General features: G+C 38.1%; 1 protein-coding gene across 1 annotated transcript in view; it reads right to left on the minus strand.

Annotated features, from left to right (window-relative positions):
• Positions 1 to 4,538: 4,538 nt before the first annotated feature.
• The window catches only part of NXPE4 (neurexophilin and PC-esterase domain family member 4), a 68,461-nt gene continuing 57,170 nt past the window's right edge, over positions 4,539 to 15,829 (minus strand). The window contains exons 5-7 of the mRNA XM_054438039.2: positions 15,580 to 15,641; positions 13,987 to 14,193; positions 4,539 to 5,414 (exon numbers count right to left, since the gene is read on the minus strand). Of these exons, the coding sequence (XP_054294014.1) occupies positions 4,879 to 5,414; positions 13,987 to 14,193; positions 15,580 to 15,641 (805 nt within the window). The 3' untranslated portion in view covers positions 4,539 to 4,878. The remainder of the gene's footprint in view (positions 5,415 to 13,986; positions 14,194 to 15,579; positions 15,642 to 15,829) is intronic.

The following is a 15,829-nucleotide window of genomic DNA, read 5'->3' on the forward strand; positions in this document are numbered from 1 at the left end:
GGAATATAAATCAAGAATTCTACTTTGATCCTATTGAGTTTGAGATGTCTCCTGGACAGGTAAATGGAAAATTAAGTAGGCAATTAGATATGCAAGTCCTAAGCCCAGTGGAGAAATCAGAGCTGGAGACAAATACTTAGAAGTTATGGAAATCATCGGTGGTATTTAAGCCAGGGAGTGGGTATCACCCCAAATTAGCATATAGACAGAGCAAAGTAGATGCATAGGAATGAACCCCAGGGCACTCCAGCTTTAGAGGCCAAGCAGCTGAGTGGGGATTGGCAAAGGAAAATGGGAAGGAGTGACCAAGGAAGCAGGAGGAAAACACAGAGAAATCTGTGGCACAGAAACAAAGGAAAGTGAGTGAGTGAATAAAGAAGGCACAGTCAATTGGGTCAAACACTACTGAAAGGCTGAGATGGATGAAGACAAAGAAGTAGCCATTGGATTTAGCAACACAAAGGCCATTAGTACCCTTGGCAGGAGCGATTTAGAACATAAGCCCAACTGGAATGTGTTGTAACAGAGAATAGGAGGTAGCAAGGACAAAAAAATATATGTTTTCAAGAAGGTTTTATGAAAAGGGGAGAAGATATGTGGCCATACCTCAAGAGAATCATGTAATATCAAGGGATCTCTCTCTCTCTCTCTATCTCTGTATATATAGAATATTTGCACACATATGGAGAATATTTATATTCTACATACACACATATATATGTATTTAAATTTATGTTTTCTTTTGTAAGATGCAAACTATTAGAGAGTAGTCTATTTGTTTCCTAAAGAAATGACCCAGTTGAAAGGATTGGGTTGATGACTGTGTCAGTTATTGATTTATTACCTCTTGACTCCAAATTTGCCTTTGTATACATTCTCTGCAATCATGGACAGAATTGCCTTAAGCACCCTCCTGTATAGTGAGCACATTGCTAAGTTTTCTCAGCAGAGGGCTTTGGAGGGGCATTGCAGAAAGAAGGAACTCTCCTGCTGTTTCTGGTGGCTGTGCAGTAGGGTAGTGTTTTTGGTATGGGGACATCCAGTAGGGCTCTTCCCCAGCCATGTTCCCAGAATAAGCAATCTTTTGGCAACCTTGCAGCCTCATCCTGGCCTGGCAATAACCTTTCCTGGCCTTCCACATTGGCTACAGCACCCCAGCACTCCCTGTCTGTGAAGGCCTACTGCTTGCATGGGCACTCGATTCCCCATGCAGGCCCCCTGCACAGCTCATCTTTGTCCTAGGCCCTCACCCACTTGTCCACACCCCTGGTTCCTGATTGCCTGAACCCTGCCTGGACTATGGAGGATTCCCTTCTGCTTGCCCAGCAACTGCAGACGAGCTCTAGCCTGGGAAAACCAACGATCTCTGCTTTCCAGTGAAATGAACTATACATTTCCCAATAAGGCTGAACCGCAGCCTTGGGGAGGGACCTTCTTCCAAGTTTTTTTTGTATACCGTCCCTCAGCCTTAGGCATACCACATAGAGATTCCTTTTATCTTACAGTCACTCATTTATCAGAGTTTAGTAATTCTTTATATCAAACTTCCCCCCGTTTGGCCCACTGGGTGGTTTCTACCTCCTCATTGGACCCAGACTGTTAGTTACAGTGATGAGAAAGATTATAACTGTAAGGATTCAGCACAAACTGGTACTTAGAATACACTTTGTATTTTTTTTAAATACCCTTTCTTGAAAAAAATACCTTACCTTGTCAGTTTCTTTTCAGTATATTCTTTAATATGCTTGCCTCTTGTTAATAATTTCCCTTGGACATTTTTACAATGTTTTTTCTTTGTGGAGTATTTTTCCAAAATGTTTAAGAATCCATTCAGCTCCAAGGGCTATATGTCAGTCATTTTTACTTTTTCCCTCTGTTGGAAGAACAACTTGTACTTGCTATATATATACTGGCCAATCATCTCAGACAAGAAATAAACATATGAAACATCACACAGACATTGCCACAGCTAACTCTGTGTGTATATTGATTTGGTTTTCAGAAGAACCATTAAGCCTTCATGGATTGCCCCTAGAAAGTGCTAACTTCTGAGAATTATCATTCTGAATGTATCTTTCTATCTGAGCTTACACTCCCTCTTAGAGTTCACATATTACAAACATATATCTTCTTTTTCTTTTCTTAAAAAAAATCTCTGGGTCACATTCAAATTTTAGTTTCTGTGCTAAAATTATAGTGCTCTGTGTTCCTTTTAAATATTCTGCTCCTTTTGCAAGATCTTTAATACCTTTTATCCATCCTTACCTCAAGTAGAAAGGGGTAGTGGAAAGTCACTCTATTAATAGAAGAAAGCAGGTGCTGTTCTACCATTCCTGGAGCTTCACAACCCTTGTTCATTCTTACCTTAGCAGCTATAGTAGTCCATGGTGATGCTTGAGTTAAGGTACTGCTCCCCGCTCCCTTTATTTCCCCCTCTCTTCTTCACTCTCTTACTCTCTTTCATTCCCTCTTATTTTCCCTCTCCCTTCCTTCCTCCCTCAACTACCCACCCATTATAATTAGGATAAAATTTAAACTCCTTGCCATAGGTAATAAGGCCACATAAGATCTAGCTCCTGCTTGTTTCTCTAACTTCTCAAGCCTCTGTCTTCCTCCATTTTGTTTCACGGCTGCCTCCTTTTTATCTTTTTTATCCCACTTTCAATGCTTCTCTTCTGAGATGCTTTTCTAAATACCTAGTCACCTCCATCACCACCATGCCGTTACCCTATCACTGATGTGATATGCTTTGTTCATACGACTTTATCATGAATTGTGGAATCATTTTATGTCTTTTTGTGTATTATCTTTTTCCTTTATTAGAATATAAAATCTTTGATGGCAGAGATATCATTTGTCTTTTTGATGACTATATACCTAAAGACTAGAACAGTTCCTGGCACATGGTAGGGATTTAAAAAAAAATGTTGACCATTTGAGTTTATATGGGGCATTGAACTATGAACTGTGATTATTGGCAAATAAATAGAAAATGTATTATCTCCTGCTGCCCCCAAAACACTGGATAAACATATTTAAGGTGCCCTATTGTAACTGTTTTTTTCCAGATGCAGGTACTCTTGCCATTCTTACTATTGGGTCAGGGGCCTGGTGGTATCTGGGGCATGATGAAGGGTACAAAATTAAGGAAGAATATGGTACCAAACTGCTTGACAATAATCACATTGCTCTATTCAACTGAAATTCTCATATCCAACACTCTTTTTTGATCAAGTCTTGGGAAGGCCTATTAAAATGCAAATGAGAGTGATTAAGATGTTAACCTACCTGTGTAGATTATAGGAAACATTGTTATTTATTGTCTACTTAACAGCTTTCAGACAATAGTGGCTCGCAAACATATTTTAAGCCGTGGAATTTTTTCAAACAAAAAGCTCACCCAGGATTCCATGTACATATAGGTAAGAATGACTGATATTCTGGCTGAAGCAGTGGTATTGGAACTGATACTCTGCCCCATGGGGCACCTCTCCTGACTCTGCCCCTCAAGGTAGTGCCCAAAGTACCACATGAGGCCCAGAGAGCTGAAGTTACGTATCCACTCTTTTGTTGTTGTTGTTTTTTGAGGCTGGGTCTTGCGCTGTCACTCTGGCTGTAGTGTAGTGGTGTGTCACTGCAGCGTCAAACCCCTGGACTCAAGTGACCCTTCCACCTCAGCCTCCAAATGAAGAAGGAATTAATAAAATCAACTATAACCTAATAGTAGTAGTAATAGATATTTTAAAATCCTCTTAAAGCTGCTGCAAAGTGTGACCCCTCACCCCCACACTCAAGCTGAAAGGGAATATTAACAGCCTGTCTTCTCTCTGTGGACAGTGGACCTTATCTATACTCCCCAACTCTACATTCCTCAAAGTATATTACAGGCCCAGAGAGTTCCTGCTTATCTTCCTACATGGCTGCAGGGTCACAAGACTGTTAAGTTTAGGTTGCAAGACCTGTTTCTCTCAAGATGTAAGAAATGTTGTAATGCTGCGTTTGTTTCTTGCTTCTGTAACTCGCTTCCTGCCTCACATGGTTCCCGCCTTAAGATGTTTAAAAGTAGGAAAAGCCCTTTGTTCGGGGCTCAGACTTTCTGGACCTATGTCCGGCTGAGCCAGTGATCACCTTAATTTCATAGACTCTCCTGAACCTTTTTTGGTTTCTCCAGTCTTTGATTGTCTCGCAACACAAAGTGCTAGGATTACAGGTGTGAGCCACTGCACCCAACCCTCCAAAGTCTTAAAATGATCAACAGCAACAAGACTAAAGACAAACTTCCTGAATTCTAGTGGCCCGTGCTTTTACCTGTGTTATCCTATAAACCTGGATGAAAAATACTACAGAATCAGATTAGAGCCTAGTATCAGGAGTTCCTACAGAGAGAGAAAATTTAGAGGTTTTCAGGACCCGCATGTCCTTGCTTAGAATTCTCTCTATGACTATGGGAGAATTGCCTCACAAGACTTCTCTTCTGACTTGGAAATTCATCTAGAGCTTGTCTTTAGTGGTAGAAATAAACAAACAGGACTGCTTTCTCCAAATATTTATTTTAAAATTACTTTATCACTCTGAATTTTCATGCGTCAGAGAGAACTTTTACCCATAGGTATCTTGACTTCCCATTGGTGAAGAGTGGTATGGCTCCGATCAAGAAGGGTAGGCTCTTTTCATGAGTATTTTTAGTTTTATGTTTAAGTGGGATCCCAGATTAGAAACATCTCATTTAGCTGAATTGGTGGCTTATGGATCAGCCATAATGTAAATTCTCTGCTCTTGCTAGTTGGGAATTCAGAGCCAAACACAGCGTCTGGCCTGCTAGTAGACAGTCAATAAATTTTTTTACTTAAGTGAATGAATTTCAGACTTTTGCGTTATTTAACAAATATAGTTTAAGAATATATTAATCTGATTTCCAACTACATGTTGAGGTGGGTGTACATTATTTGTGCCATATGCAATTGTTATATCCCAGGCATCAATGATACTCACACTGAGATCCTGGAAAATGTCCTTTATGATGAGATATTGAATGTAACCATGAAAGTCACTAAATCTTTCTGCATCATTGTACATCTCCCTGATGTTTTCTGTTTTGATGATAACCATAGTGTCTGGGCTTCTCAGAAGAAGATGCTGAATGGCTTTGTGGACATTGAGGGCCCTTCGGATAAAAACATCAATGGGAAAGGGTCTGAAATGCTGGCCCAGGGAAATAACAATGACAGTATTTTTTTCTCCTCCAGTTCTGTCAATGGCCCGGGTGAGGTACTCCATCTCTTTGACTGAATAGGTCATTGATCCTATCAAGGGATAACAGTGTTTTTGCCACTGGATGTTGATGTTCCTATCCAAATCCACAGCAAGCTGGTGTTGCAATTTTCCAGATTCATGCAGATCCACTGACTTCAGCGCTGATAACAAATAGGCAATCCCAAAATAAAAGGAGGATATAGTTACCAAGATTGAGTAGATATAAAGATAGAAGAGATTTGATTGGTATAATTAAATAAGCTAATCATGTCTAATTTATTATAGGTTTAGATGAAGAGATGTTTTTGAAAATTATTTGAACAGTCAAAAGTGTTACGTAGCTTCTTGGATTAAGATGGTGGATAGGAGGCAGGACTAGCTTGCAGCTCTCACTCAGACAAACAGTGCAGCATGTGGAGACCCACATCATGAACTTCTGCTCCAAGAACTGCCACAGGAACATACCAGGAAAGTCAGAAGAATCCATAGACCCTTTGAAGGAACAGGATCACCACTGCAGTCTCTCTGAGATGCTGAAAAACTGTGTCCCTAGGGCAAGTTTGCATCCTGCCTATAGGACAGCAGCCGATGTGCTCTTGAAAGTGCCACCTGCTGGCTGGAGGCCAACCAACACAAAACCAGCGCACTAAACAAAAACACAACCAAAGACCCTCACAGAGTCCACTTCACTCCCCTGGTAACTCCACTGGAGCAGGTGCTGGTATTCAAGGCTGCAAGACCTGAAGATGGGTCACATCACAGGATTCTTTGCAGACACTCTCCAGTACCAGCCCAGAGCCCAGTAGCTCCACTGGGTAGCGAGACTCAGAAGAGCAAAAACATTCACTACAGTTTGGCTCTCAGGAAGCCCCATTCCTAGGGGAAGGGGGATTAAACCACATCCAGGGAGCACCCTGTGGGACAAAAGAATCTGAACAGCAGCCCTTGAATCCCAGATCTTCCCTCTGACATGTCTACCAAAATGAGAAGAAACCCAAAAACCAATTCTGGTAATATGAACAAACAAGATTCTTTAAATCCCACAAAAGACCATACCAGTTCACCACCAATGGATCTAAACCAAGAAGAAATCTCTGAATTGTAGGAAAAATAATTTAGAAGGTTGATTATTAAGCTAAGCAAGGAGGCACCAGAGAAAGGTGAAGTCCAACTTAAATTAAAAACATGATACAGAATATGAAAGGAAGATTCTTCAGTGAAATGGATAGTATAAATAAAAAACAATCACAACTTCTGGAAATCAAGGATACACTTAGAGAAATGCAAAATGCACTGGAAAGTCTCAGCAATAGAATTGAACAAGCAGAAAAAAGAAACTCAGAGCTAGAAGACAAGGCTTTAGAATTAACCCAATCCATCAAAGACAAAAAGGATTTTAAAAAATGAACAAAGCCACCAAGAAGTTTGGGACTATGCTAAATGCCCAAACCTAAGAATAATTGGTATTCTCAAGGAAGAAGAGAAATTTAAAAGTCTGGAAAACATATTTGAGGGACTAATCAGGAAAATTTCCCTGACCTTGGTAGAGATCTAGATATCCAAATACAAGAAGCTCAAAGAATACCTGGGAAATTCATCACAGAAAGATCATTGCCTAGGCACATAGTAAGCAGATTATCTAAAGTCAAGATGAAGGAAAAAATCTTAGGAGCTGTGAGGCAAAGGCATCAGGTAACCTATAAAAGAAAACTTAGCAGATTGACAGCTGATTTCTCAGCAGAAACCCTACAAGCTAGAAGGGATTGGGGTTCTATTTTAGCCTCCTTAAACAAAAAAATTATCAGTCAAGAATTTTGTATCCAGCAAAACTAAGCTTCATAAATGAAGAAAACATAGTCTTTTCCAGACAAATGCTGACAGAATTTGCCACTACCAGCAAGCACTACAATAACTACTAAAAGGAGCTCTAAATCTTGAAGCAAGTTATCAAAACACACCAAAATAGAACCTCCCTAAAGCATAATTCTCAAAGGACCTACATGAAATAATGCGATGAAAAGAAAAACAAGGTATTTAGGCAACAAGTAGCACAATGAATAGAATAGTATTTCATATCTCAATACTAATATTGAATGTAAATGACCTGAATGCTCTACTTAAAACATGCAGAATGGAAGAATGGGTAAGAATTCACCAGCCAAGTTTCTGCTGTCTTCAGGAAACTCACCTATTAATAACACATAAGAACTCACATAAACTTCAGGTAAAGGGGTGGAAAAAGACATTCCATGCAAATGGGCACCAAAAGCAAGCAGGAGTAGCAATTCTTATATCAGACAAAACAAACCTTAAAGCAACAGCAGTTTAAAAAGACAAAGAGGGACATTATATAATGATAAAATAACTAATTCAACAGGAAAATACCACAATTCTAAATATATATGCATCTAACACTGGAGCACCCAAATTTACAAAACAATTACTAATAGACCAAAAAAATGAGAGAGATGGCAATACAACAATAGCGGGGAACTTTAACACTCCACTGACAGCACTAGACTGGTCATCAAGACAGAAAGTCAACAAAGAAATAATGGACTTAAACCATACCCTACAACAAATGAACTTAACAGATATTTACAGAACATTCTACCCAACAAGTGGAGAATATACATTCTATTCATCAGCACATGGAACATTCTCCAAGATAGAACATATGATAGGCCACAAAACAAGTCTCAGTAAATTTAAGAAAATCAAAATTATATCAAGTACTCTCTCAGACCACAGTGGAATAAAATTGGAAATCAACTCCAAAAGGAACCCTCAAAACCATGCAAATACATGGAAATTAAATAACCTGCTCTTGAATGATAATTGAGTCTACAATAAAATCAAGATGGAAATTAAAAATTCTTTGAACTGAACCATAATAGTGATACAAGCTATCAAAACCTCTGGGATACAGCAAAAGTGATGTTAAGAGGAAAGTTCATAGACTTAAATGCCTACATCAAAAAGTCTGAGGGAGCACAAATAGATAAACTAATGTTATACCTCATGGAACTGGAGAAACAAGAATAATCCAAACCCAAACCTGGCAGAAAAAAAGAAATAATGAAGATCAGAGCAGAAGTAAATGAAACTGAAACAAAAGTAATACAAAAATAAATGAAACAAAAAGCTGGTTCTTTGAAAAGATAAATAAAATTGATAAACCATTAGCAAGATTAACTAAGAAGAGAGAAGATCCAAATAAGCTCAATTAGAAATAAAATGGGAGATATTACAACTGATACCACAGAAATACGAAAGATTATTCAAGGCTACTATGAACACCTTTAAGCACATAAACTAGAAAACCTAGAGGGGATAAATTCCTGGAAATATACAACCCTCCTAGATTAAACCAGGAAGATAAAGAATCTCTGAACAGACCAGTAACAAACAGCGAGATTGAAATGATAATTAAAAAATTGCCAACACAAAAAGTTCAGGATAGATTCACAGCTGATTTCTGTCAGACATTCAAAGAAAAATTGATACAAATCCTATTCACACTATTCCAAAAAATGGAGAAAGAAGGAATCCTCCCTAAATAATTCTGTAAAGCCAGTATCATCCTAATACCTCAACCAGGGAAGGACACAACAAAAAAGAAAACTACAGACCAGTAACATCCCTGATGAACACAGATGCTAAAATCCTCAACAAAATACTAGCTAACTAAATCCAACAGCATATCAAAAAGATAATCCACCATGATCAAGTGGGTTTCATACCAGGGACGCAGGGATGGTTTAACATACGTAAGTCAATAAATGTGATACACCATATAAACAGAATTAAAAACAAAAATCACATGATCATCTCAGTAGACACAGAAAAAGCATTTGAGAAAATCCAGCATCCATTAGTATTAAAACCCTCAGCAAAATCAACATAGAAGGGACATACCTTAAGGTAATAGAAGCCATCTACAACAAACGCTTAGCCAACATAATACTGAATGGGGAAAACTTGAAAGCATTCCCTCTGAGAGCTGGAACAAGACAAGAATGCCCATTCTCACCACCTATCTTCAACATAGTACTGGAAGTCCTAGCTAGAGCAATCAGACAAAAGGAAGAAATAAAGGACATCCGAATCAGTAAAGAGGAAGTCGAACTGTTGCTGTTGCTCGTGATATGATAGTATACCTAGAAAACTCTAAAGACTTATCCAAAAAGCTCCCAGAACTGGTAAATGAGTTTAGCAAAGTTTTAGGATACAAAATTAACATACACAAATCAGTAGCTCTGCTATAGACCAACAGCAACCAAGCTGAGAATCAAATCAAGAACTCAACTCCTTTCACAATAGCTGTAAAATAAAATAAAATAAAATAAAATAAAAACCTTAGGAATACCTAGCCAAGGATGTGAAAGACCTCTACAAGGAAAACTACAAAACACCGCCCAAAGAAATTATAGATGACACGAATAAATGGAAACATATCACACGCTCATGGATGGGTAGAATAAATATTGTGAAAATGACCGTACTGTCAAAAGCAATCTACAAATTCAATGCAATTTTCTTCAAAATACCACGATCATTCTTCACAGAACTAGAAAAAATAATTCTAAAATTCATATGGAACCAAAAAAGAGCCCACATAGCCAAAGTAAGACTAAGCAAAAAGAACAAATCTGGAGGCATCACATTACCTGACTTCAAACTATACTGTAAGGCCATAGTCACTGAAACAGCATGGTACTGGCATAAAAATAGGCACACAGACCAATGGAACAGAATACAGAACCCAGAAATAAAGCCCAATACTTACAGCCAACTGATCTTTGACAAAGCAAACAAAAACATAAAGTGGGGGAAGAACACCCTGTTCAACAAATGGTGCTGGGATAATTGGCAAGCCACATATAGAAGAATGAAAGTGGATCCTCATCTCTTACCTTATACAAAAATCAACTCCAGATGGATCAAAGACTTAAATCTAAGACCTGAAGCCATGAAGATTCTAGAAGATAACATTAGAAAAACCCTTCTAGACATTGGCTGAGGCAAAAACGTCATGACCAAGAACCCAAAAGCAAATGCAACAAAAACAAAGATAAATGGAGGGGACTTAATTAAACTGAAAACTTCTGCATAGCTACAGATATAATCAGCAGAGTTAACAGACAACTCACAGAGTGGGAGAAAATCTTCACAATTTATACAGTCAACAAAGGGCTCATATCCGGAATCTACAAAGAACTCAAAGAAATCACCAAGAAAAAAAACAGTCCCATCAAAAAGTGGGCTACAGACATGAATAGACAATTCTCAAAAGAAGATATACAGATGGTGAACAAACATATGGAAAAATGCTCAATCTCACTGTCAGGGAAATGCAAATCAAAACCACAATGTGATACTACCTCAGTCCTGTAAGAAAGGCCATATTCAAAAAAATCAATAATGTTGGTGTGGATGCAGTGAAAAGGGAGCACTTTTACACTGTTGGTAGGAATGTAAACTAGTGCAACCACTAAGGAAAACAATGTGGAGATTCCTTAAAGAACTAAAAGTAGATCTACCATTTGATCCAGCAATCCCACTTCTTGGTATCTACCCAGAGGAAGAAAAGTTATTATACAAAAAAAAACTTGTACACACATGTTTCTAGCAGCATAATTTGCAATTGCAAAAATATGGAACCAGCCCAAATGCCCATTAATCAATGAGTAGATAAAGAAGATGTTTATATATATACATATATATATAGAAAGTTATATATATATAATGTTATATATGAATATATATGTGTTTATATATATATATATATATATAAAATGTTATACACACACTATGGAATACTACTCAGCCATGAAAAGGAATAAAGAAGGGCATTTGCAGCAACCTGGATGGAATGGGAGGTTTTACTCTAAGTGAAGTAACTCAGGAATGGAAAACCAAGCATCGTATGTTCTCACTCATATGTGGGAACTAAGCTATGAGGATGCAAAGGTTTAAGAATGGTACAGTGGACTTTGGGGACTCGGAGGAAAGGGTCAGTGTTGGCGAGGGATAAAAGACATTGGGCACAGTGTACACTGCTCGTGTGATGGGTGCATCAAAATCTCAGAAATCACCACTAAAGAACTTATCCATGTAACCAAACACCACCGGCTCCCCAAAAACCTATTGAAATAAAAAACTTAAAATTTAAAAAAGTGTTATGTAAATGTGAAAGATTATGTGCATGCCACCTTATACAATCATGTGGAATCTAATGGAGTGGGGATGGAAAGGTAATGAGGTAACTTCCTTGGAGGATTATGTGGTCAGTTTTGTAGATATTATTTTTGTATATTTTGTTGATTATAGACTAAGCTCATTTGAGGATAGAGGAAGGTACTAATTGATGGTCTTTACATAAAAAACAAGTAAACCCTATTTCCCCAGCCACTCTTTAAATTCCCTCAAGACTGAAATTATATTCTGTACTTCTGTGTTTCCTTCACATATGCTTGGGATAATATTAAGTGCCATATCTATAATAATAAGTATTACTAGTCATTTGTGGAACCCTTTACGATATACAAAGCATTTATTTGGACTCATCTATCCATTCACCTCAAGGATCCTCTCATGTATATTTAATTGACCCATGAATAGAATACAATGAAGTTCTTCCATTTTCATCATATTAATTAGACTTTTATCAGAACATCAGGGCTAACTGCTTTGTAGTTAGAACTTTTGAGGAAAATGTTCAGAGGAGGATTATTGATGCTTTGTAACATGGGATTGTCTTAGAAGCAAAGGGCTACATTTGAAGACTTAACCCAGTGAGGCTGGAAAACAGAGATGCTGTAGGGTGAGTTGGAAGAAAATGGCAGAGCTATTTCCTTCACTCTGCTTCCAACTTACTTCAGTTTTCTTTTCCAAATCACACTCTGGCCATAGAATTTAACTTTTAACACAATGTACAACAGTTGTTTTTCTATGACAAATTAAAAGATGAGTCGAATAGGGTGGGTAACTCCATAACTCAGTCCTTTATATGACCCAAGAGAATCACTGTTATAGAATGTGATGCTAAAGGCTGTTACTAGACCCTGAATTTTGTAGATGAGGTAACTGAGGTTCCCTAGGAGCTTAGTCATTTACCAGAGATCACAATTTAAAGCTCTCCCTTCTGTTGGGAATTTTTCTTATAACTTAGAACTAAGGCCCTACCAATTTTCCCACTTTTATTGGATCAACTTTCCTTCTAAGTTTGAGATCATGAGTGGCCTCATTTTAGGAAGGCCAGGATGGAGCCACAGCTACTGCATTTCTCTTAGTGATGAGAGCCAGGATCCGGGGTCATAGAGGGACAGACAATAATGGTTTTGTAGGTGAGATTGCTAAGGTCTACTAGCAAATTCTGAGTTATTACTGGTGCACTCTTGGTTTAGTAAATAGAGCAACTGAACTAGGATTTTAGCAACTGGATTCTATCCCTGACCCTTAAATTAAGTAATGATAACAATTGCAATGGCTATTGTGTTTTTGGGCACTTTCTATGTGCCACTATGCCTTGCAATGTGTTAAATACCTTATATCCATTACTTCACTTAATCTTCTTTACAAACTTGTATTAGTCTGTTTGCATTGCTATAAAGGAATACCTGAGGCTGGGTAATTTATAAGGAAAGGAGGCTTATTTGGCTGATGGTTCTGCAGGCTGTACAAGCATGGCATCAGCATCTGTTCAGCATCTGGTGAGGCAGGGAAGCTTTTAGTCATGGCGGAAGGGAAGGGGAGCCAGTGTGTCACATGGTGAGAGAGGGAGCAAGAGAGATGGCAGGCTCTTTTAAACAACCAGTTCTTACATGAACTGACAGAGCGAGAACTCACTTATTACCATGGGGAGGGCACCAAGCCATTCATGAGAGATCCACCTCCATGACCCAAACACTTCCCCCTAGGTCCCACCTTCAGTGTTGGAGATCATGTTTCAACATGAGATTTGGAGGGAACAATCAGTCAAACTATATCACTGTTATTATTCCTGGTTGATTGATGAGAAACACCAGGCAGGGAAAATAAATAACATGCCCAAAGTCATTGTTTCTAAGTAGTACAGCCTAGATCTGTTAGACCCCAAGCCCATGCTTTACTTGTGTCTACCTGATGCAAAGTCTACCTCACTTCTGACATCTGTTCTCTTAGGTAATGATGACAGTAATGATACCTTACACCAAAGAGAAGTTATCATGTAAGAAACAATATTCTAAATGCATTGTATGCATTACCTCATTTTACCAGATACAAACTCTTTTCATCTTCAGTTGACAGATGAGAAAACTGAGGGATGGAATGGTTATGTAACTTGTTCAAAGTCACCCAGATAGGACGTAGAGAAGTCAGGTTTTGAACCCATGCTGTCTGACTCTAGAATCACACCGTTAATCATTATGCTGGTTCTAGAAGCTGGACAATTTAACATGTTATCTTTGGCTCCATCAATAGTTTTTGGAGCCTACTGGGTACATAGTGAAGTGTGAATTCTGTAGAAATAGGGATGTAATAAACCTTTTTCTACACTGGTTTCCTTCCAGTTAGATAGCTGTAGTTTTTTTTTTAAAGGAAAGATAACAATGCCTTGTGAAAAATTTTGGTGTGTTGTGATTGAAGAATATGAAAAAAAGGAGGAATTTTCCATATTCCCTTCTCCCGTTTGAAATGGAAAAGAAGTTTCTGAAAGGAGTAAGAATTATAGCTTAGACTGAGGCATACTGTTGATACTGGCTTTGAAGTATTCCATCCACTGGCGGATCGTGGAATCTCCCATTAGATATATGAGTTTTCCTCTCAGGCATTCCTTCATTTTGACTGTAGCCAAACTACAGGAGACAGGATTCCATGTGTTTCTCCAGACATGCCCACTGGGGATTGTGGATGTCATTCCAAGCTTGCATTTCTCTTTTATTGCAACTGTTTCTTCTGCCAAAGAATCAATGGGATAGGATCTTCCAAAACATCAAATTACCCATCAATATGTATTAAGAGCCTTCTATCCTCTAAGTATCCTAAGAGGGGGTAAGTTGGTGGTAATGGTGGAAAAAGTATTATTGAAGTATTCTCTTAATGGAACAGCTGTTTTTTTAATACAAATTTTTCTCTGATGTGAATTTCCTAAATAATGTTCATTAATGTTCATTACAAGAGTATATGTTTCTTCCCAGAAAAAATGGCTTTCTGGAGGAAAATTTAAGTATTTTCCAGCTTTTCTATGAAAGTAAAGTCATCAATTCTTGCATAGGAATGGAAGCTCAATTATCCTATCATTTTAGCTCACTTTACCCCTAAGTTTATCACACTGTATCTTAAATGCCACCATCAAGATATAAATCCTTTGAGTTAAATAAAGGTGATATAAAAAATAATAACAACTAGTTTGGCTTGGGAACTAACTGGCCAATCCAAATGAATATGGCTGTAGGCTGGAGAGTGTCTTGGAGGTCCAAGATGGGCCAGGGATTAACCCCTCAGTCATTGGTTTAGAAGAGTCTGGGAATCCACGGGTTGAGGTAGCCACAATGGTGAGGAACCGGTGGCAGTTTTGATTATTAATCAACTGAGAGAAGTCATTTAATATTTTAATAACTGGGATGAGTGTACTCATGTATGTGTGGTGAAAATAACATTTCTACATCTAGGTACATATTTACACTTCAGTGTAGATAGGTTTATTAGTGATTAGCAAGTCTTTCTTTTTTTTGTGATTAGCAAGGTTTTAATGCTGAACTTGCATAGACATAAAAGCTCTTGCCTTGAATCGTTTTAGATAGGAATTTCCTAGTCTATTTGGATTCAAAGAAATTTGAGAGAGAAATTAGTAAATGTAAGTGTGGAAGTTCTATTTTGTGTGCTAACAATTGTTTGAAAGGTGGCAAAGATCAAGAGGGAGGGGTTGTAATAAATTGACACCAAGATGGCAGGTTGGAAACCTCTAGATGATGATGGGCTAGTGGTGATATGGGAAGAGGTGATGGGAGTGGTATGAAGACGGGTGTTGTGGTGAGGTAAAGAACTGGGTATAGAATTGGGAAAGAGTTAATGTTTAAATATTGTTGTATAAAATGGGCATGGAATTCACTGACTGACAAATAGACTGATGATGAGAGTTACAGTTACTAAAATAGGCTTATGATAGCCCAGTGATTGAATTATTCACCTACCTAGGTAACTGGTGTCTTGGCCAACCTCAGATAAGCCAGATGACAGAGTGCTGATAGGACTGAAACAGTGAACAAATCCAGTAGAATGAAGAAACCCTTTAAATGGATCTAGAACTAGGCATCACCCACCAAACACAGGAGTACTTACTGTTGCATTTGGAGACACTAATTGTATTGAATTTTTCCATAATCTCTATGCCCACATTTGACCTTAAAGACACAAATACAGAAATTAATCTGTAGGTGGCCTCAAATCAGGAAACATACAGAAACTAGATTATCCAGTGCCTCAGTTATTTCTTAGAGATAAGTCAATTATTATGCCTACAGTTTCAGGCCATTTAGTAAATTTCCATTTCTTTGCCTATTAGGCTATGGGATACAGTTACCCAGAAGGT

The sequence above is a fragment of the Pongo pygmaeus genome, chromosome 9 (assembly GCF_028885625.2).
Source record: "Pongo pygmaeus isolate AG05252 chromosome 9, NHGRI_mPonPyg2-v2.0_pri, whole genome shotgun sequence".
NCBI lineage: Eukaryota > Metazoa > Chordata > Mammalia > Primates > Hominidae > Pongo > Pongo pygmaeus.